Source organism: Malus sylvestris, chromosome 4 (assembly GCF_916048215.2).
Source record: "Malus sylvestris chromosome 4, drMalSylv7.2, whole genome shotgun sequence".
NCBI lineage: Eukaryota > Viridiplantae > Streptophyta > Magnoliopsida > Rosales > Rosaceae > Malus > Malus sylvestris.
The window spans coordinates 879,392-904,545 of record NC_062263.1 but is presented as its reverse complement, the minus strand read 5'-3'; the positions used below and the strand labels follow the sequence as shown (position 1 = coordinate 904,545).

Sequence of the window (25,154 nt, the reverse complement as noted above, 5' to 3'; positions counted from 1 at the left end):
ACGTCAAGGATGTTTAAGAACATGGGAATGAAGGATCGAAGAATGATGAAGTGAAAAATTAAATGTAATCGTATTAAACGACAAATAAATTTAAGTGAAGAAGGAAAACTACCTACATCTTTGACATACTCCTCGTGTTTTCTTTGCTGTGTAGATGCAATGGATCAAAGAACTGGAGACTGCGAATCAACTTCTGTCGATCATGGAGGGTCAGACTGAAATCGACTGTGAGTGGAATTTCGAGCGTACGGGTGAAATCTATATATCTATTACCTATCATGGAGGATCAGGCTCAAATTGACTGAGAGTGGAATTTCGTGTGCACGCGTCAAATCTGAATATCTATTACCCTCTCAAGGGATCCACGCGTATTAATTTCAGGAACAGATTAGTTAGATAACCTCCTATGGAAATTTTCATATGTGTAGGTTGGAAAAGTTTGGAGGAGTTGTCCCAAGGAAATACAGGAACAGATCCGCATTATTCACTACAAGAGGGTGTTTTAAGTCTGCTTGAGAATCACGGGACATGTTAATTAGATAACCGCTAGACCCCAAAAGTTTTAAGCTGTCAAAGAACGAGCAACATCAATATATATCAAGCTAAAAGGTGCAATAAGGGTATAAAAAAATCGTGCCAAGTTGGATATCTTAGTGCTAATCTATTGAGCTTTGACTTAGCTTGACTTGTTTATTTTACGAGCAGAGCTCAAACGAGATGTGAATCTTGAAAATTTATGTAAGCCACAAAGTGATTAAGTAAATCTATTTTCAATTAAATGGCCCTAAAACTCTGGCCTCTAGGTATTGCTCCTCTAAGGAAAGATCAACATCACCAACACAATCGCACAAACAACATAAACCAAACACATCTTCACATACGAGCCGAATAAGTTGACTGCTAACAACCACAGATGTTTTCTGATGAAATACAACTCTAATTTAGATCAGCATGACAAGCTTAATATAAAGTTCAAATATAATCTGCATCGAATCCTTAGTTTACCTACGTAGATTTGCATAGCATATTTCAACACAAAGTTTTCAATGGCTATTGGTCACAGCGTAAAGCATTACGTATTTCAACCATGACCTCCTTCCTCTAGTATACAGTGGCTTCAATAACTTTTGAATGTCAGTGAACCTCCATCAGTGAGAAGAAAGACATCGATTTCATCACCATCTTCCATATGATGCTGCACAAAGTCAAGTAACTCCATCACTCAGAAGGGACACACACACACACACACACATGTATATTATATAGATAAATATCAACTCACTTTAAATTCCAGGGGAAGCATGATTTAAAGATATTAATTCCTGCTTAATTCGCTTTAGTGCTATCATAATTATACTCTTTTTAATCTCCACACTTTTAAACTCACAGGCCCAAGTTCTAATCCTTTCTTTGGTTCTCCCCCATTGATTTTTTATTTTTTAAAGACTAGCTTAAGTGAACTTTTACCTCCGCAGCAGTCTTCTTGCCATTAATGTGATCGCCATCGAAGATGAACACTAAGGAATTGCGATCCAGGGAACGTTTTGTGCACAATGCATCAATGACTTTGTTTAGCTTTGTAGTTGGTTTAATCCTGAAAAACACTTCACTTCCATCCTGCAAGGGAATCTCATTGTATCACAAAGCAAGAATAGTCAAAAACGTAGGCGTACAATAATAGTTGAACTGATTACAATCCACAATATTTATATGCACTCCTCCCTAGTGTAAATATAAAGAAGAGAATGCTAAGCAGACTTTCAAAATGAAACTCTTTATAAACTCTTCGTAACCTTATGTTTTTGGCACAATTTCCGTGCCAACAATATAAAATATTGTGCTAAAAACATAAAGTGACTGAAAGTCCATGTAGAATCTCACTTTGAGAGAGTCTCGTTAACATTTCTCTATATAAAAAATGGAAGGAATGCGAAACAACTTTTTTGAAGTGCTAATAGAAATTCATTTCAAAGATAATCAAAAGAAGAAATTAAGTTTACATCCTTATTTTTGTTACTCCATTAATTAAAATCCTATTCATTTTTAATTTTTTATCAAGATCCTTGGTATTAATAACATTATTAATTATTTGAATAATAAAATATTTTTATTTTTAAATATATTCCTTTAGTGTTAAAAATGTTACCATTAGTATATTAATATTTATGGCTAAATTTTTTATCATATATTTTTATATTTAGTTTGTACCTATTTTTAATTTGCAAATATTTTTTAATTTGTACCAATTTTCTTTTTATTTTTAATTTGTACCCATATATTAGTTTTTTTTGTGCCCATATTTTTTAAAGTTTTATTTGTGTTTGTACTCATGTGTACACCGTCACGTGACATTGTATATTTAATCAACGATAGAAAAATTACATATGGTATACTTATGTTTTATGCCTACACTTTGTATCATATATTTATATTTTTAGTTTGTACCCACTTTTAATTTGCAACATTTTTTTAAAATTTGTAGTATTTTCTTTTTAGTTTTATTTTGTACCCATGTATTAATTTCTTTTAGGGCCTATATTTTTTAAAAATTCATTTGTACTCATAATTTTTTAATCTTTTATATGTACCCTAATTTATTTATAATGTACACATTCTTCTTTATTAATGTACATATGTGAAATATACCAATTTTTTTGTAAAATGTATCATTTTTTTAACACGGATACATTCTTTTACCATTTATTATTTCTTATTTTTACATAGTTTTTATCCATTTATTCAATCAAAATGTTTGAATTCTTTTATTGTAACCATTTCTAATAGTATTATAATGAGGAATTTTAAATTTATAGAATTATAAATCTCATAAAATATCAAACAATTAATGTCAAAACTATAAAAATATAAATATTAATAGTAATATAATAAGATGTACAAAGTCAAAACCTTTAATCAAACTTTAAATACCATTAAGGTTTTAATCAAATAATGTTAAGGATTATGGATCGCTTCCAAAATATCCCTAATCAAAACTCAATCATCCAAGCTAAAAAAAGCAATTTCCTTGACAAATAAATTAGGTAAGGCAAAAGTAGAGTACACAAATAAGAACCATGCTTCCGTACTCAGATCCCGCTAGGGCTTGGAGTTACAGAGTTGAAGGGTGTTTGAATCCATATATATCCAATCCAAACTTCCGTTAACTATTGAACTTTTTCGTTTACAAATGATTGCAAACGATTCCTATCATACGAACTAATTTACAAAAAAGCTAACGTTTTCAGTAAGTTAATGCACCTGAGAGAAAGGGAGAGAGATCAAACCTTGTTAATCTTAACCTTCAGATTAATGGTGGGTTTTTGCTCTTTGGCTTCATCAGGAGTAATAATCCCAGAGGGGTCAGACATCTTCAGAGCTAGCTAGGGTTTCTTTTTCTCCCGCTCTTTCTTTCTTCAGTTCTGTCGTTTGGACTTGATGGACGACGCAGATAAGGAAAAGAAAGGACACTAACTTTATTAAGTCGCCAGAAAACCCTCGAGACTTTTGGTTTTTCAAAAAAAAAAAAAAAAAAAAAAATCCCGCTTCTTTTGCTCTAGTACTTGCTAGTCTACTACAAACACGTCAATGACATCATGCCTCAACTCTCAATGTGGACTATGTAGCAGTTCTAGACTCTAGTTTAACTTTTTGGTGAGGTTAAAATCTGGTATGGACAAGGCCACAGAAAAACCTGGTGGTGAGGTCATCTCCAACCGGAGATTAGTCAGATGACTCGTTTTAGCCCTTTGGTTCTTCAAAATATTAATATTTTAATGAACAATATAGGGCCATATTTACATTCGTCTCCAACCGAGGGTCAAAGGGTCAGATGACTCGTTTTAGCCCTGTCACAAAAAACCGTCTCCAACCGAAGGACATAGGGCCAAACATAATTTATTATTTATATTTAAAAACTACAACAACTTAAATTTAAAAACAACAACTTAAATTTAAAAACTACAACTTATATTTAAAAACTACAACTACAATTTAAAAACGACAAATTAAATTTAAAAACTACAATAACTTAACTTTAATATCTATAATCAACATCATCCACCATTGTAGGAGTATAGTCAGAGGTAAACAACTGTCGTCGGCTCATAATTTTTTTTTTCTTTTTCTTCTATCAAAATAGGCCTTACTCATTGGAGTGTAATTCGAAGTGTTCATTTTCATATTCTTATCATCCATCTCTTCTTGTATTTGTTTGGCCCGTTCTTCATACCTACACTTCCTTTCTTTCGCCTCAAGGTCATTTTGCTCTGCCAATAATCGCAATGAGGCTGCCACTTCATGCCCTTTTCCTTCAACCTTAACGCCTTGTTTCGTCCCACAGCCCTAGGTATGGAACCTTCACCCGAAGACAGATTTTCTACCCTTGTTTGTTGAATGGTTGGAGATTCATCTTCATTCATATCTGCAGCTGAGGATGTAGTTCCGAACACCTTCATAGGAGCTCTTTGTGGTGGATCTTCAAATAACACCCACCCTTTACAAATTTCCCAATAACTGTGAAACTGAAAGGGTTTTGAGATGTTCTCCATATACAATTCCTCCGCTCGGCGTACCTATAAAAAAATTAAAGGAATTTCATTTATGAAATTAAATGTAATATAATTAAATATTTAAAATAAATTGTGAAAACACTTATTTCGTCGTAGTAATTAGTGTCGCTTTCATGTCTACTTGCGGCTGCTAACAATGCTTGATTCCATTTGTTCAAACTTGGCTGAAGATGTTTCTTCCATCTTGAAGAACGACTCTCGTGGTTTTGAATATTCACTAGAGTGGTGCCTTCATAGAACTCTAAATATTTTTTGGACACACGAGTCCAAACACCGTCATTTGTTTGACAATTTCCCCTCAAATTATCTTCTGACACCCATCTATAAGCCTTGCAAAGAGCTTCATCTTCTTTTCGGGTCCAAGCCCTACATTTCATTGCAGACGAGGCCATTTAAAAATTATTGAAAAAAATTGAAGGATAGATTTTTGAAAGAGGAATGAAAGTATGAGAATTGAAATGGTGTAGGAATGGTAAAAATTTTGTAAGGAATGGTGAATGAATGGTTTGGGTATTTATAAGAAAAAAATATAGAATTTTTGAGAATTTAAAAATAAAATAAAATTAAAAAAGGCCCCAAAAACCTATAAAAAAAATTTTTTGAATCCAACGGTAACTGGCGCCAGCTAGCCGTTGGATTCAATTTTTTTTTTAAGAATTAACTGACATGAATACATTTATTGTATTTAATATAAATGTATTATTGTCAATTATAACCGACAAGATTAAGCGGTTTTCTAGCCACCCCGGGCTGGCTGCCTGCCTGCTTGCAGGCATCCCTCCCGCCCTCTCCGATTCCATGGGGCCCTCTCAGATTCCATAGCCCTTTGGCCTAGCTCTCGGTTGGAGACGGTTTTCAGGCTATTTTCGGCCCTTTGATCCTCTGAACTCTTCAGTTGGAGATGGCCTGAAAGAATCGTGGTCCTAAAACCATCTTCAACCTTTGGTCTAAAAGCTAAAATTTTAAACCCAGAAAATTTATGTTTTAGCCCAGAAACAGATTTTCTACTCCAACCCTTATAGCCTAAAATTTTAGCCCTATATTATTAAAGAATGAATTTGGGCTAATTTTTTTCTTAAATTAACTTTTTTAAATAAAAAAATATGTAAACTATCGTAAATTAATTTTATAAACATTTTAATCTAAAAATATTTAAATTTTGATAAATATTGAAAAATCACTAAATCGATATATAAAACTCACGAAACATTACGGAAGAATATGAAAATCATGATAGAGATGTATAAACACAAAATACATAAAACACACAAGACACACAGAACACATGTGAAACACATACAAAACACATGTGAATGACATACAAAACACATGATAGCGATGAAGCACACACAGAACACATGCGAAACACATGACACACACGAAAAACATACCAACATACATACAAAACACATGAAACGCATGAAACACAAACCTACACACATGAAATTGAAACCTTCAATCATCTTCTATATAAACATAGGTTGAATATCAAACCATCACACAATATTCAAACCTTCAATAATCCTCTATATTCATAAATCTTCCAACTTTCAAAGTGTTTTTGTTTCCTAAAAATCATCAATATCTCATCAATGGGTGATAGAAGAAGGCGAGCTTGGCAATGCAGATGACACAATACCAAGCAAGCCGTGCAACTGCCGATGCATAAATGAACACAGAAGAAGCCGAATTTGCAAACTCACTTATTCAATATCAGCACCATGTCGAATCTAGCCATCGTGGTTCTATCACGGGACGTTCATTTGTGCAGCGTGATAGAGAATAGTGTCATGACTAGATCAAATTTATTGAGGTCCTCCATCATCAAATTTATGTCAAACCTCTCTTGCTCCTTATTGCCTAGTTGCGTCATAGCCACACGCATTCGGGCCGCTTCATCATCCCAAGAGCTATGACTTTCGGTCAATCTTGCAAATCATGTAGGAATTTGTTCACTAATGGGATCTTGGGACTTCCTTATTCTTTTTGCTTCCTTTTGCTTATCTCTTCCCGGAGGCCTTGCAAAAGAAGAAGTTGGGGTCATTTGTTCGACACCTTCATTAACACCTTCATTAACACCTTCATTCACACCTTCATTGAAATCATTTGGGGGCAGGGCTTCAATATGAAATAATATTCCCCATTGTTGGTCCACATCGGTTCCCCACCTCGGACAATCCTTGAGGAAATTCCAAGCATGATGCAACTTAAAATCTTGATTTTTTGGTGTAGTTCTTGTCTTGTAAATTGCCATTACTTTGTCACCCTATGCATCAAATGCATAAAAACAATTAGTTGAAAAATACTATTATGTACATGACAAATAAAATATCAACAAAGAAACTCACAATTTATGAGAAGCTCCTTCCACTAGGCATGTCAATCGTGGCTCTCTCCAAGCTTCTCTTCCACAAAGTGCACGTTTTGTTGATAATCTTCCACCGATCATAAACACCACCACCTTCCCTTCAGCCAGCGTTGGAGTTTTCATGGAACTTATCAACGATTTTACCCCACAAAACCTTTTTATTTTGATTCGTGTCGACGGCACCATCTTCGCTAATGGAAACTCATGCCAAACATAAAACAATATCTTCCTCAAAGGTCCAATTACGACCTCTAACATGTTCGTTTGCCATCTTGAAATATTTGGAAATGAGAAGAAATGGTAGAAAGAAAAATTGGAAGAATTGTAGGAGAAAAGTGAGTTTTGTGTGGATATTTGAACAAATACATAGGTATTTATAGAGTTTTTGGGTGAATTTTGAGTTAAATAATTTTTTTAAATTATTGTAGCCGTTGGATTTAAATTTAGACCGTTAGATTTTTTTTTACTGTTAGATGTGATTATATTTGATCTAAGCCGTTAGATTCAATAAATATATACAACCCGTACTCTAATATTATTTGGTAACTTGCCATTCATGCCACCAACCAGGGGAAGAAGGAACTCATCCTCGTGCCACTAACCAGGTGATGAAATGTGATGAAAGGTGATGAAGGAACTCACATTCGTACCACTAACCAAGTGATGAAAGTAACTCACCATTCATTCCACCTACCAGAAGACGAGTGGTACAACTTGTACATGCGAACTCCTAGCATTCACAAATAATCAAAAACCCTCAAGCTTGACAACTCAACTAGGGGAGCACTTATGCCCAACATTATTAAATTCAAATGTAAACTACCTTGCAAATCATAATCAAGCCCCTTACTTGGAGACACAGGTCAAGAGATATAATCTAAAAAAATAAAAAATTGAATGTGGACCCTTGGATTAACCAACGGCCCATTTAAATTTGGCTGTTGAATCGAAAAAAGTAGCCGTTAAGCTACCGACCGGGACTAACAGGCGAGGGACACACCCACGTGGGTGGGATCCCCCTAGTAGCCATTAGGCTATTAACTGGGACTGACAGGTGGGGGACACGCCCACGTGGGTGGGGTCCCCCTAGGATTCCATCTGGCGCGTGCTGTGTGTTGGGCAAGTGGGTTAGGCGTCTGGGCTTCACAACCCGTGGTTCACTCGCCCCCAGTAGCGCCCACAATGATTTTTGGCCTAAAAATGGGCGGGTATTTGGCCCTCTTTTGAGTTTTAAGTTTTAGGTTTTGTTTAGCACTTGGGTTGGGTTGGGTTTTAGGGGAGAAAAAAAGGGAAATTTGGGTTTTAGCTCAGGGTTGGAGAGAGTCTAAGAAAAATCACGGGTAACTTCTATGGTTGGGGACAAACTTAGGACCCGAATTCTACACGATACATCATAAGTTTGATTTTTGATACTATGAATCACACGATGGTTAAAAAAAAATTAAAATGCTTCTATAAATCTTTCCGTTCCTGAAACGATGGAATGCCGTGAAGAAGCGACGATCCTTTGATTCCTGTCTAAAAAAAGGAAAATCACGGGCGAAGAAAGCTTACCAGTATACCGCATCAGTGATAATTGATTTCATTTTCCACAAAGTGGGTGAATCCCTTTAAAGGTACTTGTACCTTTCAACCAATCAAAACTCAGCCTCTGCACTACTACAGTACTATTGCTAGTACCACTCTCTTTACCAGTTTCAGTTTCCATTTGCGTGTGATCGATCAAAGACACAGAGAGCTCTCAAACAACAAAAACACAAAGAGGAACGCAAGAACAAGAGCTGAAAAAAAAAAAAAAAAAAATCCAAGTTTGATTACGATGTCCAAAGCTTCTGATCAAGAAAACAGGATCAATATCAAGTGCCAGTACAACGAGGTAAGGTCAACATTTACAGAAGCAAATGTGTTTCAATCTTTGCTTTGATCACTTCATGTATTGGGTTATATATATCACCAAATACTTGTGTAGGATGGTCAAAGAACTTTCTTCAGGATGCGGCGTAATGCAAAGCTGCAAAAACTCGTCGATGTATTTTGTACCAAGCGTGACATCGATCCCAAAGCAGTAGATTTCATCTTTGATGGCCAGAGAGTGAACAAAAAGAAAACTCTTGAGCAGGTAAAGCTTCATAAAAGTTGCCCTATGTATGTTGTTTGTTTAGGTTAATTTTAATTTTTTTGTGAAATTGTAGTTGGTTTGGTATCTATGCGATTTTGAATGACAATTATGCAGGTGGAGATTAAAAAGGTGCTGGTAAGCATGAATCTCTTTAGATCAAACTTTCAATGGAATTTTAAAAGAAACTAATAGAAATGACTTGAGGACTTTGAGTTTTAAACAAAATAAATAATAAAGTAAATAGTACCAAGATCGATTTTTTAGTGTAAAAATGTGTTTTTTGTTAAAGTAAACAGTACCGTAAGTGTTAAAATTCCCAATTGTAAAATCTATTACCTTATATATTTTATGATTTGAATGCATGTCTCCGTTCTTAGTCGTTGCTTCACTTAATTTGTGCAGCATGGAATCGAAGATAACGATGAGATTGAAGTCTTTTTGCGCGTCGGTGGAGGTGCAGCGATGTTGGAAAGTTAGAAGTCGAGTCTACTTCTGTGGGAAGGAGAGTCGCGGTTTAAGTACGAAAAACTTTATGCTACAATTATGTGACTGACTAGTAAGTAATTACTTAATGACTCTTTGTAGACTAAACTTTAACTTTGTGGCGCATCATGATTAAATTTAGAGTCGACTTATTTCATCACAAAGCATTTTGTGTGGTTTTATCTGGTTTTAAGTGATTGATTAAAAACATGACCTCAGATTTTGAGGCAATGTAAGTTAGGCTTGGTTTGGTAGGTGATTCTGAAAAAAACTGGTATAAAAAAATGCTGGGAGCTTTTTTTGTGTTTGGTAAATATTCAGCTTCAGCTTTTTTTTTCACAGTTTTGAGTGAAAAAAAAGCCAAAAACAAGAAGCTGCAAAACCTAGCTTTGAAAAACCGACTTTTTTTTCAAATCTTTTTTACATAAAAGTTTACAAACACTATAATACTGTTTTTTTTTTTTAAAACATTTTTACAAAAAAGCTTACCATAGACTCTACAACTTTATTTCACAGCCGCTTATTCTTACATCATAGCAAAAGCAGTTTTTTTTTCAAAGCAAAATAATATCAAACCAGCCCTTAGAAGGATGGATAACAACTACCTTTCATTAGGCAGTAAATGAGTTCACTTTCAGTGCCTCAAAATCTGAGATGAAGATTACAAAAGTTATAACAAACCATGATGAAAGTGACAATGTCATAAGTTAACCATAAACCAAAGAGAGATCAACATAACATACTACAATGAGATGCCAAAAGTACCACATTCGCACTACAACTTCAGTAGGATGTTGAGAGGATGAATCCTACATCGGGGTATTAAAGCCGTGCACGAGAGTTCAAAATGATTGTATACCCTCGACTCTTTGTCTGCTTACATTCTGCTACAAATGCATTAACATACACAAGTTTCTCCATGCTCGAAATGCAAACAACACCCTTCATTAAGTGAGGGCGAAAAACTTTAGAAGGCCGAACAGAAACTGAGGGCGAACAAAATTGCCTTTGATTAAGTGAACAAAAAATCAATTCAGTTGTTTTTCTTGAAGACCTACCACAAATCTCAGTTTTGGAACCATAACAGAAACGAAAGGAGCCATTTGATAGTAAATTCTAGGGTTTTAACCTCTCCATCCAACACGTTTACTACAGTTGGGTGCCCTACACCACAGTGACTTCAATCTCAACTTCTTGAGCCATCATGCTCACCGGCATTTTCTCTACCGCTACAACAATAAAAGTGCGGTAGCTTGACACGACCACAACCCCTGTAACCAAATATTGTTATATGTCAAAATTAAGATTTTATTGCTATATGCTGGATTTCATTGCAAATATAGGCTAAAATCACAAGCAATTAAACTAGATACTGAGTTCACATCAGGAAACTAGGTTCCGGGTTTACTCAACAACAAGAGAAAAACATAAGAACACACAACTTCTCATATTTTTCTGACATAGAATGATATTATATCTTCTTTTAATAATTAAAAGTATAGCTGAAGCATTATGATACATCTCCAATAAAAACATCAACATCTAAATTTGTTCGTTTCATGCTTTTTCCGAATTCGCCAAATCATTTTCCATGCTGTTTGCAGGTAATACAATGGACACTATCTTGATAACCAAAAATTATTTCATCGACTCAACACATGGATTCTAAATAAAACACAAACTTCAATTGTCAAAGAAGTCACAGAAAGAATACCATAAACTTCCATTGTCAAAGTAGTCGACACGGTTGTTTCTCTCCGATAATCCGCAACCAAATTATCAATAACAATTCAAACCTCCAGCTAACTATTCAACTATATTTCATTATAAAACAGAAGAAATATTTGCAGAAGTATTTTACTTCCACATCGAAGGAAAGGCTTACAAAAGTCACAAAGCACTTACCTGCATCGAACTATCACCGGAACAGGTTTCAGAGCCTTCGGGCCATTTCTTATGCCTCTCTTGTGGGGAGAAGTCTGCACGATATACATCCTTATATATCAAATCTCCAAATCTTCTAAACGTGCATTACAATAACACAATGACAACAAAAAAGCAAATGAAACATCAAAGTTATAGTATGTATGACATGCCGCCTTCGATTGTAAATCTTCAACAAGTGATGAAATGCACGAAAATGAAATGCATATATGAAAGATTACCACGATGAATCAGACAGCGGACGATTGCGTTCGAGAAAGATAATCACAGCAGGTAATAATAAAAAATAAATAAATAAATCCTCCATACCATGAATCCGAAAGTTGAAATCGAATTTCTACTGGTATAAGCGCTACATACTAATTACACAGAACAGGGCAATTCTACCATACACAGAACCCATACAAAGTCATCAGAGCAAATAATAACATGGAATTGAAAACCCATTAACCAATTTCAAATGAAATTCCACATGAAAACAAAAAGAATTCATTTTTAATCCAAAAATATGATCCAGTAAATAAATTCCAGAACCAAGAACCCTAAAACCCCAATCCCCAGATACATAGAAATACATATATATACCTTCCTCTTGGGGACAGCCATGAGCTCCATGGATCCACCGAACAAGAAACTCGGGAACCCGAACCCGATGTTGCTGTTCTTCTCTGGATCCCGATCGGACTCTGGCAGAACCAACGGTGGCGATGAAATGTTAGGTTGAAGCATAGCCCCACCCATCGGCGGAGGCATGGCAGCGATGTGGGCCCACCTCTTAGTGCCGAAGATGGAAGCGTTCCCTCTGCTGCTTCTTAGCATTGTCATCAAGGACGCCATTTCTGTATGTGTTCAGCTTCAGACGGGGCACCAGAGACTGAAGTGGAGACGGCGGCGTTGGTTTGTAAAGAATGAAAAGCTTAAACTGCTTGAAACGTTGTCGTTGCAATGGTTATTAAAAGAGATTAGGCTTTTCTTTTCTTCTTTTTTTTCTTTTTGCTATTTCTGTTGGGGAGTTTTCAATTTTTTTTTCTTCTTTGCTCTTAATTTTGCTTTTTTTCTTTTGATTTAATCACAAATTTGCCTACTTTGGGCTTTGAGTTTTTTTAGTGTCAAATGGGGTTTTGCTTCCATGCTACGGAATTTTTTATTTAAAAAATAGTTATATACATTAAATTTCTGCACCAAATAACGTGAAACATTTTATACCATATAAATTTTCATTACAATTCTATTTACAGAAAGCGATGGAGAGGGTACTTGCTTAATGATGTTGTATTTTTGTTGATCCTAAAAACTACCTAGCCTACGTGGCGCACATGCCGAGTAATCTATGAGCTAACTACGTCCTTCGGTTGAATGCGGGGTGTGCCAACTCGTCGGCCGAGCTCGGCTGAGGAGTAAAATATGCTGATGTTGCGTTGGGTGCGCGGTCGACTTTTACGTCTTGCGATTCTGACCGAGGAAGGAACACGTCTCGGCCTCTTGAGTTCTCGAACCTGAAGACAAGGCTACTATTCTTACGAAGTTCACAAATCGTCGTCGTCGGATTCGGTCGCAGTGATAGTATTCGTCAGAGTAAACTCACGCCGAATCGACACCAAAGTGTAAGGCCACAAATACTCAAAGCGAATATAAGTCTTAACAGTAAACGTGGTTCGGCCGTTGGAACGCCGAACTCTAAATCCCACTTGTGAGTATCCAATCATAAAATAACTCGGCGTGCAATGTGCCGAGCCCAGTAAACTGTAACACCTCACTTCGCTTAGAAGGCTGATAAGATGACCTCGACCAACAAGGATTCGGAAATCCTTCTCAATCGAGACTTGGATAGATAACCAGTCGCCCTCGACGCAGTGCTATTTATGCCAACTGAAGATGCTGCGAGGTCGGCTAATTCTACGGTAACAGTGTTATCTATGCCGACTGAAGATATCATCGGTTACCTTCGCAGTGCTGTTTATCCAAACTGAAGATGTGTCGGCGAAAAGAGAAAAGGAAAAAATCTCAAGTTTGTTGAGATAATTTGCGCATGGCAGTTGTGTGTTGAATTGAAGGGGGTTGTTTCGATGTCTTTCCTCCCTATTTATAACAGCCAGCCTGTATTGAATCCTAATCACTCTTGGATTAAAACTCCTTCTCATTATCCAATTTCATGTCGGCCAATCCTATTCTTACGAGGACTCCGAACATAACTCGTTATCAGACCGTATTCAATCTCAGCATCCTGATCCCGTCGAGACTCCCTCTCACAACAGGATTCGTCCACATTCCACTTTTCGATAGAATATGGCCAATTTCGACCGGGCAGCCTATGGGCTAAATATCTCCCATTGACACCTGTACACGACTTCTGGGCCGAGAGAGGATTTAAACCCGGCATATCCAACACTGGGCCGAGTTAGACAAGTTAACTTTAACTCGGCCTAAACAATATTTTAGGGTCCAAACAATTTTATAAGGGAGTTTTAATAAAACACTTCTAATATTGTTCACTTTTAATGAAAAACCACATTTTTACCTTTTCTATTCACTACACCTTTATTTATCATTTTTCATTAAAACTACAGTTTTTTTGAAATTTTCGTTAGTTTTCTGCATTCTGTTCTTCTATGTCAATAACAACCCGATAGAAGCAAAGATGCTTGACCCGCAAGAATGTCCCTTCTCGGTTTATGTCGATAAAGTGTATCTCGTGGAATCAATCAAGGGAAAACTACTACATGTTCGGAGATTGTTCAAATGTTAATGCAGGTTCTTGTGGCGAGAAGTGTTGGACTGTTGTATTCGTGGTTTACAAGTTGGTGTTCGATGAGAGGGATGGATCCGTTGCACAACATGTTGAGCTAAAAATAATTGGAGATAAGACTTTCTTCCTGGTTGACAGTTATTCTAGTTATGTTACATGGATGGCAGGACAAAATTTGGATGAGGGCGATTATCTGATAGTGATATCAGGCCAAGCGATGTAGGTGTTTTCAATTTAGAGGATGAAACCATAACCAAGCATTACTCTCCAAGCGTTTCACCCGCTCTTTGCTTTATGCCCCGGTTTGATGGATGCTACTAGCTTCTTCTGGATTCATTAGTTCTTTCAAAGGCTGCCAAGATAACTCTTTGTTTTGCCTTTTTGTACTGTGCAATAGGGGTGGGTTCGGTTTAAATCGGTTCGGTTTTTTGCCAAAACCGAAACCAAACCGAAATTTTGGTTCGGTTCATTTTTTTTCGGTTTTTTTCGGTTCGGTTTTTTTTTCGGTTCGGTTTTTTCCGGTTCGGTTTCGGTTCGGTTTCGGTTTTTTGTTTTTGTTTTTTTTCAAAAAATGAAAAACATTGAAATTTTAAATTTTAACATATCCAACACAATCATAACATAAGCATTCTAACTAGAATCAAAGACAATGAAAATAAACATTTAAAATTGAACTAAAATCATCAATCAAGTCTTCCAAAGTCCAAACTAACAACCTCACAACACAAAAATCGTACAAATGACTTAGAAAAGTTAAATTGTATGATGTTGTTCAAAGATCAAGGTTGTTTGCTTGTAATTGCATGTTGACAACTTGATTAGTAAAAATAATGCGTGGGTGGATTTATTTAGTGTGTGTTAGATTCTTTTCCATCACAAATTACCCAAGTAATCTACCCGAAATAAATGTTTATGGATTCTGTTACATGTTATATGAGAGTAGATTTGGAAAAGAAAGATAGGGCAGAAGTAGGCAGTGCTATGGAGATGGATGTAGGTACTTCTGGAGGAGGTTTGGTTCCGGAACCTTATATGGGGGATAAATAATAGGTTAGGGTTTAGAGTTTTTATAGGCCTTTTTTAAATATTTTGAGCTTAAAGTTTGGCAACACATTGGGTTTAGCACATTTTAACTTACAAATTGGGTTTAGAAAATAATACCCAAAACAAATAATTAAATAAAAAAATTAATTTAATTAATTCGGTTCGGTTCGGTTTAGTTCGGTTTCTAGATCACTAAAATCGAACCGAACCAAAAGAATTCGGTTCGATTCGATTTTTTCAATTCGGTTCGGTTTTTTCGTTCGGTTCGATTTTTTCGGTTTCGGTTCGGTTTGGTTTTCGATTTTTTTCGGTTTTCGGTTTTTTGAACCCACCCCTACTGTGCAACTTGTAACTAGTTTGAGATTAAGTTTGTTGGTGTTGGTGGAAGATGTATTGGGGTAAAAACTTGTTGATGCACAAAACTGGAAGGGTCTTGGAACAACGTAAATCCAACCGTGAATCTGCAAGAAAGTAAATAACACAAGATGTATCGTGGTTCATCCCAATGTTTGGGCTACGTCTACACTGATATTGTATTTATCTGAGAGGATTATGAGGGAAAGAGCCTCTGTAATGAGAATGAGGCTTTTCTCTGAATATGGGAGGCTTTGGGGATCTCAGGCCTAAGACTTGGCCTCCCCCAATGAGGAGAGTGAGGAGTCCTTTTATAGAATAAGGGCTCCTCACTTATTACATATTTGCCCCTTCATTTATTACATAATTACATTTAAATTCCCCGAGTATTTATACGAGATCTAAATACGAAAGCCCTAAGTATGATACAAACAGTAATCCCCCAAGTCTTCAGTCAAGAAAGTCTTTTGGGTGGAGACTTGCAATTAAGTCCATGTGTGGGCCGAAGTAACTAGATGTCGTCTAGAACTGAATACTTGATATGAGGCGGTGCTCAATGTGAAATGATGCTCAACTAGAAGTAGCACATGTTGCGAGGCTGCTCGGCTTGTGGCTTATGTTGCCTTGGTTGGCTCGGCTTGTGGCATTGAAAGTGAGGGAGTCCCTTTTATAGAATAAGGGCTCGCTCCTCAATACATAAGTGATGGGTTAGGAGTGATGCTCGCGGCGAGGCGGTTGCTCAGCTGACGGCGATGCTCTTTAATGAAGGTGAGGGAGCCCATTTTATAGAATAAGGGTTCGCTCATCAGTACATAAATAATGGGCTAAGTCCCCTAAGTATTTTTCATGAGGCCCAGTTGAGGCCCAATATATGGGACATAATGTTGGCGCCATAATAAGGGTTAGCAGTGATGCTGGCGGCGAGGCGGTTGCTCAGCTGGCGGCGATGCTCTCTAATGAAGGTGAGGGAGTCCCTTTTATAAAATAAGGGCTCGCTCCTCAGTACATAATAATGAGTGCTCTCTAATGAAAGTGAATGAGTCTCTTTTATAAAATAAGGGCTCGCTCCTCAGTACATGAATAATGGGTGCTCTCTAATGAAAGTGAAAGAGTCCCTTTTATATAATAAGGGTTCGCTCCTTAGTACATAAATAATGGGCTAAGTCCCCCAAGTATTTTTCATGAGGCCTAGTTGAGGCCCAATATATGGTGCATAATGTAGTCCCCCAAGTCTTCAGTCAATAGAGGTTATTGGCTGGAGACTTCAAATTCAATCCATGTATAGGCCGAAATGACAGTGGTTCGGATATGGTATTTGTATACCTTGCATTGAAGCTTTATAGGTGAAGCTTTGCAAGTGAAGCTTTGAAGCTGGAGTTTTTGTACATGAAGCTTTTAAAGCTGGAGCTCTGTAAATGAAGCTTTCGAAGTTGATTAACATGAGTAATGCTCATGAATGTTGATGTTGATTGACATGAGTGATGCTCATGGATGTTGACATGAGTGATGCTCATGAATGTTGACATGAGTGATGCTCATGAATGTTGACATGAATGATGGTCATAAATGTTTATGTATGATTGACATGAGTGATGCTCATGTATAATTTTGGAGTACTGGACGTACTTTTGATCACTTAGTTGGTGATAATAGCGGCAGGCTGCCGAATAATTTTAGAGTACTTGGCGTACTTTTGATCACCTGGTTAGTGATAATAGCGACGGGCTGCTGAATAATTTTTTGTAGTACTAGGCGTACTTTTGATCACCTGGTTGGTGATAATAGCGGTAAGTTACCGAATAATTTTGGAGTATTGGACATACTTTTGATCACTTTGTTGGTGATAATAGTGGCAGGCTACCGAATAATTTTTTGTAGTACTGGGCGTACTTTTGATCACCTAGTTGGTGATAATAGTGGCAGGTTGCCAAATAATTTTGGAGTACTAGACGTACTTTTGATCACCTGGTTGGTGGTAATAGCGGCAGACTGCTGAATAATTTTTTGTAGTACTGGACGTACTTCTGATCACCTGGTTGGTGATAATGGAGGGCCTGGCTCTTTTGGGCATATGGGCCTTGACCCTCCACATAACATTCTAGCCCATTATTTTGGGCTTGCCGTATTTTTTAAAAAAAAATTTATTACCTTCTGATGGGGTTATACAGATGTCTCCGAAAGATAAGAAAAATAAATTACATCATTCAAAAATAAATCCGACCCTTTGCTCAATGGGTCACGCCCATAATTCCTTTTTTCCGCATGCCATCACCACCGCAATTATGTCTGCTTCTTTTTATCTTCTTTTGCTTTTTGCTTTTGCTTTTGCTTTTACTTTTTCTTTTCCATTTCCTGCATGTTCTCTTGTAAAACGTAACAGCTGCCTAGACAGCCTTGACACCACCCACTTGCTTTTCTTGCTTTTCTTTCTGTCTCTCCACCTGGCAGACAAAAGGAATCGTGATAGAATTAATATGAAGCTTATCTTTTGCTTCTCTTGATCTCCTCACTCCTTGCTTTTGCTTTCTGTATTCCTTTTCTCTAAAGTGACAACACTTGCTTTTCTTGATTGATGTTCCCCTACAGATTTTGAGCTTGAGATCCACCTACTTCAAGTTGCAGAAACCATCATAGACTGCAAGAACAAAATCAAACGCTTTGACAAGGGAGATAAGCAATGACTTCCCATCTCGATCAACAATTTCATTTTTACAGAGCACATGGAGGGCAATCACACGGTCACCAGGTTGAACCACCTTGACCAGAGCCCACGTCAGCAGCTCTCTGCTCTTCGAGTCTAGCTTCTGCTCCTTGTGAGAAGGTAGGCGAGGAAGGAACGGAAACCCTCATAAACTTGATGAATCTGGCAATGACTGAACTCATTTTCTCTGCTGAAAAACTCAGTCAGTGCAAGGAAATCGAATTGGGAAAGAGTGTGGATTGTGGATGGTTCAAGGAGGGTTTATGTGTCAGGAGGCGAAACCGAACTGCTTGCGAAGGAGAATGGCGGACATTGCTCGGGCCTCGGCGGCTGGAGAGAACTGGAGGAGGTGAGCGAGTTTGAGGCAGAGCGCGGCGAGTTGGACAGCGACGACATCTCCCTCTTCAGCACTCACAAAATCCGGATCGACCACTGCTCCCTCTCGTTCTGCGCTGACGGATTAATCGACGCCATCATGAGGTCGACCGGAATCACGATTTCCAACAACTACTTTGCCCACCATAACGAGGTGATGCTGTTGGGCCTCAACGACAAGTATTTGCCGGACTCCGTGATGCAGGTGACGATAGCGTTTAACCACTTCGGTGTGGCACTGGTGTAGCGTATGCCGCGGTGCAGACGCGGGTACATCCACGTGGTGAACAACGACTTCACGCCTGATCTCCGTTAAGTGGCAGGAGAGGCGGTTCAGTGTCTGCAACATCACCACACTTGATGCTGCTCAGGCTAATCTTTTTGGAAGGACCAAAGGATCTGAGATGGGTTGGTGAGGAGAGAGAAGAAATTGTGGTTGAGTTTAGGTGTTTTTATTTGTGCATTTTTGATAGATGGGTTTTGCAGATTCACGGTGGACAGTGATGAGGTCTCGCGGTGGTGAGATGAAAAAATGAAAGAGAACTGACATAGCTTTTCGTGTCGATTCCCACAGACGGCGCCAAATGTTGATGCACAAAATCAGTGAGGACTTTGGTACAACAGAAAGTGTTAAGTTTGTGACCTTCGCAAGATTGCTCTGGTCACTAGTGTGGATAAGTATGTAAATGAATAAGGACAGGGAAGCAAACACAAGATATACGTGGTTCACCTAGATTGGCTATGTCCACGGAGTAGAGGAGTTCTCATTAATTGTGAAGGGTTTACACAAGTACATAAGTTCAAGCTCTCCTTTAGTGAGTACTAGTGAATGATTTAATACAAATGACATTAGGCAATATTGTGAGAGAATGATCTCTATTTATAGAAGAGAGTTTCTAGTTTCATTCTGACATTGACACGTGTCGTGTTGTGATTAGCTTCTGATGTTGACACATGTCGCGCTATGATTGACTTCTGATGTCGACACGTGTCGCACTGTGATTGGCTTCCTGGTTGGAGGGAAACTCTTATGGGTTCTTGACGGTATAACGTTGACCGGTGCTCAATAGTTTCGGGATTAGTCAAGTATGGTACAAACAAAACTAATTAGGGTTCAGTTTGGTGAAGCTTGAAGAGGGAGAGAGATGATTATATTCTGAAGAAGATCGAAGATGCTGAAAAGGGATTGGAATTAGTTTGTGCAAACGAGATTGTTGTGCTCCCTAAATACAAGTAAATTATGTATGTGGCCTGAATTTGAGTTTTACGATTTCAATTGACTTATATTATATGATCGAACTATTTACTCAGCTTCTGTATTTTCAACGTTTGTAAGTCCATTATGTTTGATGATGGTGATATATGCGCTATCGTATGTCATTTAACTGATAGGCCAGAGATACATTGCTCAAGGTAATATGACTACGACTTTGCAGTTTGTCATTATTTGTATGCCTTCATATGTTGTGCTGTAGGTCATGTATAAGTTTGAGCTTGATATGCCAAAGTAGCTTGGGTTGGAAAGAAATTATGTGCGCTTATGTAATTAATCAGCACGATCTGATCTAAATTCCGGAAAATCCTTCTGTGATGCAGGTCAAGTAGCTTCCGTTTTGGCGGATAAACATGGTTAAACCAGAATTATTATCTGGTTTTCTCTCAGGCCTGAGCACTCTATCAAGTCAGCCTAGAGCATGTGAAGCTTTGTTGTTTTGTTGGTGTGTGATCAGTTAACAAGCATGCTACTAAGGGCTTGTTTGGTGTTGCTTAAATTTCTTTAAAAGCAGCTTCTTAAAAAAGTTGGAGCATAAACTGATGCGAAAGGTAACAGACTCGAAGCATTCTGGATCGGACAGGTTTCTTCTATGTTCGTGTTTCGTCTGTACAGATGTGCTACTAGATTCTGTTGTAAAATTCATTATACCGTACACAACATATGTCATTAACCATTCCTCTTGTCTATGAACTTGAGCTGCAAGGAAAAATAGAAAAATGAAATTCTATGGGATACGTAATTCGTTATGATCAATTTTTCTACTGAGAAGGTAACGACAATCTTAATTACTACGAAGAAATATAAAACTTAAGCTTGCAATAGTATTTTTTATTGAATTCATAATGACAAATATCACAGGAAACATAAATTCTCTCTTATAACACCTTATATAGTTATATAGCACACTTGACTTGGATAGCAAGTGTCTTCTTGATATCAGGGCAACCATCGGTTTTGCTGGCGAAAAGATTGCGATCAATCGGGACCGAGCAGCTAGTTTTTCCCAAGCAATGTCGTTCAACAACCTCCTTCGATACAGGGGAGTTGCATTTTCCCAAGACAAGGCTGCCACAGATGCCAGTTGGATCTCCGAAGCTTGCAAACTCAACAGCAACAACCTTCTTGTTCTTTGGACACTTGATGTCTGCAGATGATTTGACAACATCGAACACAGGTTGGAAAACGCTGTCCTTCCTTTCCCATGAATTCACATTCGGAGGATGATATTCAGTAATGAAGCTACAGATAGTATCTCTGTTGACGGTTAGGATCTCGATGGGTTTGGGCTTGGCTGGCTGCTCCTCCAACACAACAAGGAGATTTTGTTTAGGTTTAATGAAGGACCTTGGGATGTGGTACTCGGCTTGAGTTGGTTCTCCAAGAGGAGAGAGGAAGGACGTCCAGTGGCGGCCGATGCTTTTACCATTCACCCAAATCATTCCCTTTCCCATTCCAGCCATTCGTATAGCAACAGGGTCATGGCCTTCTGGAGCATCAAAAGAAGTCCTGTACCATGTGAGACCCTCTGCTGCTCCCTTTGTTTTATGCCATTGAACTTGTTTCGATCCCTCCTCAGTGAACACTTGAAGCTTTTCTCCGCTCAGACCAAGCTGATGCCCCCATCCGTTTCGCGTGAGGTCCAGTGTTCCGGTGTTCAGTCCTAGTACTGCTACGAGATTAGGCCCTGCATATCTGTGCTCCATGTAGGCTCCGCTATCTGGAAGTCCTATTGTCATCGCAAGCAGAGAAATCTGATTGACTCCAGCCTTCAAGGGAACTGGTTTCTCGAAAACAAAGCTCTTCTCATCGTGGCTCCCGTGTGCGAAACCAATGTATTCCCCATTGACGAATGCGTGCAATGCGTGACCAAGACTTGCGATTCGAAGAACTGGTCGAATACTTTCCTTCATGGGCAAGTCTTGTGGACTCAGTGCAAGCTTAGTGGTGTACCATGCGTAGTCTGTGGTATCTTTTAACAAGCTATACAGCTCCAGCGGGGTCGGGTTATTGACTGGAACTTGAAGGGTGCTAGGAACTGGTTCTACATACTTGGTCCATTTGAGATTATTAGCAACTTTTGATCGAACAAAGTTCCTAGAGTTCAGTTGCGAAACAACTCTCTGAGTGTTAAAGACCACGGTCTTGCAGTCGGGGAGGATGCTAATGGAACGGGGTGGCAGGTAATAATCCACGCCCCTCCAATTAACAGTTGCTTCAGTTTGGAAGTTATTGTTTGTCAAGAAAGCAGCACAGATGTTGGTTGCGGCCGTCTCATAGAAATGAACCTCTGTATCTTTGCTTATCTTTTGAACTCCCGGAACTCCCCAGAGCAAAGCCTTCCTGGACAACTTCAAGGCCTTGTGCAAGTCCTTGAGGTGACTCCACTTGGGGTCCCTTGGCAAACCATATTCATCGAGAGGAGCTTCATCATAGTAACGGGTGGTTGTGAAAATAGAACTTGTTCTTCCAAAATTTGTGCCACCATGGTACATATAGTAGTTGGTTAGAGCTCCGTTCTTTGAGAAAAAGCGAGCAACGGAAAATGCAATATCCTCTGCTGATCTTTGTGAAGGAGGGTCACCAAATACTCTGTATTGAGCAGTCCAATTCTCAGTCCATAGAGATGGCTTGTTGGGTTTGTTAGGGCCTGTGAATGTATCTCCGCAATGCCTTCCATTGCAAGCATTAATAACTGGATCAGGAGCATCCTTCTGCTTGCACATGATCCATGGCACTCCGATGTTCTGATTCACTGCAATCTCTGCTGCCCACTTCACGTAACTGTTTCCCAACTCTCTATATGCAAGCTGGACCATATTGTACTCATTTTCAATCTGCGCCAAGACAATCGGACCTCCCTGTGGAGCAAACAGCTTCGCATCTCTCAACTTGTTCACAATCATATCCACAAAATTCTTCATGTGATACTTGTATGCTGTGTTATCAGAACGGAATATGATTCCAGGGACCTCCCTTAGCCAATAAGGAAGTCCTCCGTGGTTCCATTCGGCTTGGATGAATGGACCAAGCCTAATGGTAACATACATTCCATGCTCCTGAACCAGCTTGATGAACTTCACCAAATCATAGTTTCCTTCAAAGTTGTATTGCCCTTGCACAGGCTCATGAATGTTCCAAAACACATAAGTTTGAATCACATTCAAGCCTCCGCGCTTGGCCTTCTCGAGAATATCAGGCCACATTTCTGGCGTGCTTCGCGTGTAGTGGATTGAACCCGAAAATAGAAGCTCGCGTTTCCCATTGATAATCAGTGACCTGCCATCATATGTCACGGGGCCAACCTGCAATGATTGATTATGATGACGATGATGATTTCCGTGGCCTTTGGCATGGACTAGCGCGGCTGTGATCACTACGAAAACAAGAGAAATCAAGAGCACTCGACTCATTGGTACTGCCATTGTGTATACGAGCAAGAAACTTTGTTCTTTTGATTCGAGCAAGAAACTTATTCGTCCTCCTTAGAAGGAGGAGGCGGTCAGAAGATTGCTGAGAAACTCCATGAAACCCAATGGTATATAAGGGAAGATTGAGGGATGGTAGTTGTATCAGTTTGGACTTTCTGTTACGACCTTCGACGTGTTCTTACAAGTGCTTGAGCTGTTTGCTTTGATGTTTGTCTGAGGAAAACACACTCATTTGCTGGAATTAAAAATAAGTTATAACTAATTAACAAGAACCTCTTCCCCTTTTTTTAGAAAATCAGCACCCATTGTTAATTGGTGCTCAATTTTTATTTCCATGCAATTGGGGTCACATGATTTTTTTACCTAATTATAGAGACAAAAATCCCAACCAGAGTTTAATTTTTGGAGGAAAAAGAGAGAAATGATCAAAAAAGAAAAAGCGTGCAATAAATTCGTAACTAAGTTGGTTAAGAGTGTTTATTGTTTATAGTCGAGGTTCTAAGTTTGATACAGCCCTTCAGAATATTGCCTGAGTCAAAAAAAGAAAAATATAAAACTAGCGTTTCAATTCGTGTAAAATAAAAACCATTTTGGCCCTAAATCAGTATAGACCTAATTACCTTTGTTTTAATGTTTTTGTAAGAAATGGCCCAATTTGTCTAAATGTCTGTTTCAATTCGTGTATAATATTAATATGCCTATCATATATATATATTTACGTAGTATTCAAAATAATGTTATTTTTCATACACGTTTTAATGATTCGTTAAATCAATAAATTATATGTTTTTTAAATTTCCAACGTACTATACATGCTTTAAACACGTACATACTATTCACATTAATACACGTTATTTTCACATATTTTTCAGTAATACATATAAGACTCACATATTCTACACGTATTTTTAATATACTTTTTAAAAATAAAATAAGTAATTGATTTAAATAAATAAATATTAAAATTAAAAAAATGGCCAAACTTTTCAAAGTAAACTTCTAGCAAAGTTGCCGAATAATACACGTACTATGGTCGTTTCGTATGTTACTAACTACTTTCAACAATGAATTGATTGATCATAAAAGCATAAAAAAGAATCAGCACTGAGCCAGTATTCCGCTTATGACTAATTTCGGCACCCAAGACCTTGCAAAACCTAGATAATTTGGTTCCACGTTAGGCTGATCATCAACAGAATCAGAACACAAACTCAACTAATTAAGCATGTTCAATACAAACTTAACACCACAGAATTCAAGGAAGGAATGCTTTCTCGACTTAGGGACCAATCAAGTCATACAACAGAGAACTTCGAAGACAAAGCATCAACGAAGCTCTTTGGTCCTTTCCCATCAACATTCTTTAAAATGTAGACACCAGTTCTAACAAGTTAACTCAACTGAAGCTCCTTTTTGCAGCACTCCGTCATGTTGATATATCGTCCTGAAAACAAAATTCAAACGGAAATAAGTTACTTCATCGAAGAAAAAGAACGGGGGTGCGCAATCCATGAACATAAAGAACTCATGACGAATTTGAAGATAGGAACATAAAGAACTCGTCGCCTGTGGTCTGCTGGAAGAAACTGCTAGAGAAGTTCAATCGCGAAAATGATCGAGGGTAATTCACACCATTTTCATAAACAAACGAGGACTTTGTGTAAAAATTGGATTCCAAAATCTGAAAAAAAAATGAACGAAGATTTTGATGATGAAGGCAAGAGGAATTTTCTGTAAACTTGCAGAGA

At 38.0% G+C, this 25,154-nt stretch overlaps 3 protein-coding genes across 3 annotated transcripts; 1 reads left to right on the top strand and 2 right to left on the bottom strand.

The window, feature by feature from the left end:
• Positions 1-857: 857 nt before the first annotated feature.
• LOC126618651 (small ubiquitin-related modifier 1-like) lies at positions 858-3,452 on the bottom strand. Its single transcript, XM_050286774.1, has 3 exons — positions 3,285-3,452; positions 1,468-1,617; positions 858-1,195 (listed from the first exon to the last, which is right to left on the bottom strand). The coding sequence occupies exons 1-3, from the start codon at positions 3,366-3,368 to the stop codon at positions 1,118-1,120; spliced, it is 312 nt and encodes a 103-aa protein (XP_050142731.1). The 5' UTR covers positions 3,369-3,452; the 3' UTR covers positions 858-1,117.
• Positions 3,453-8,528: 5,076 nt separating this feature from the next.
• Positions 8,529-9,702, top strand: LOC126618653 (small ubiquitin-related modifier 2-like). The gene is made up of 3 exons (XM_050286775.1): positions 8,529-8,812; positions 8,906-9,055; positions 9,458-9,702. Exons 1-3 carry the CDS (start codon positions 8,756-8,758, stop codon positions 9,530-9,532), a joined length of 282 nt encoding a protein of 93 aa, XP_050142732.1. The 5' UTR covers positions 8,529-8,755; the 3' UTR covers positions 9,533-9,702.
• An 823-nt stretch (positions 9,703-10,525) lies between these two features.
• LOC126618636 (beta-galactosidase 11-like) lies at positions 10,526-23,400 on the bottom strand. The gene is made up of 4 exons (XM_050286748.1): positions 20,881-23,400; positions 12,068-12,166; positions 11,444-11,517; positions 10,526-10,809 (listed from the first exon to the last, which is right to left on the bottom strand). The coding sequence occupies exons 1-4, from the start codon at positions 23,398-23,400 to the stop codon at positions 10,725-10,727; spliced, it is 2,778 nt and encodes a 925-aa protein (XP_050142705.1). The 3' UTR covers positions 10,526-10,724.
• Between the last annotated feature and the right edge of the window lie 1,754 nt (positions 23,401-25,154).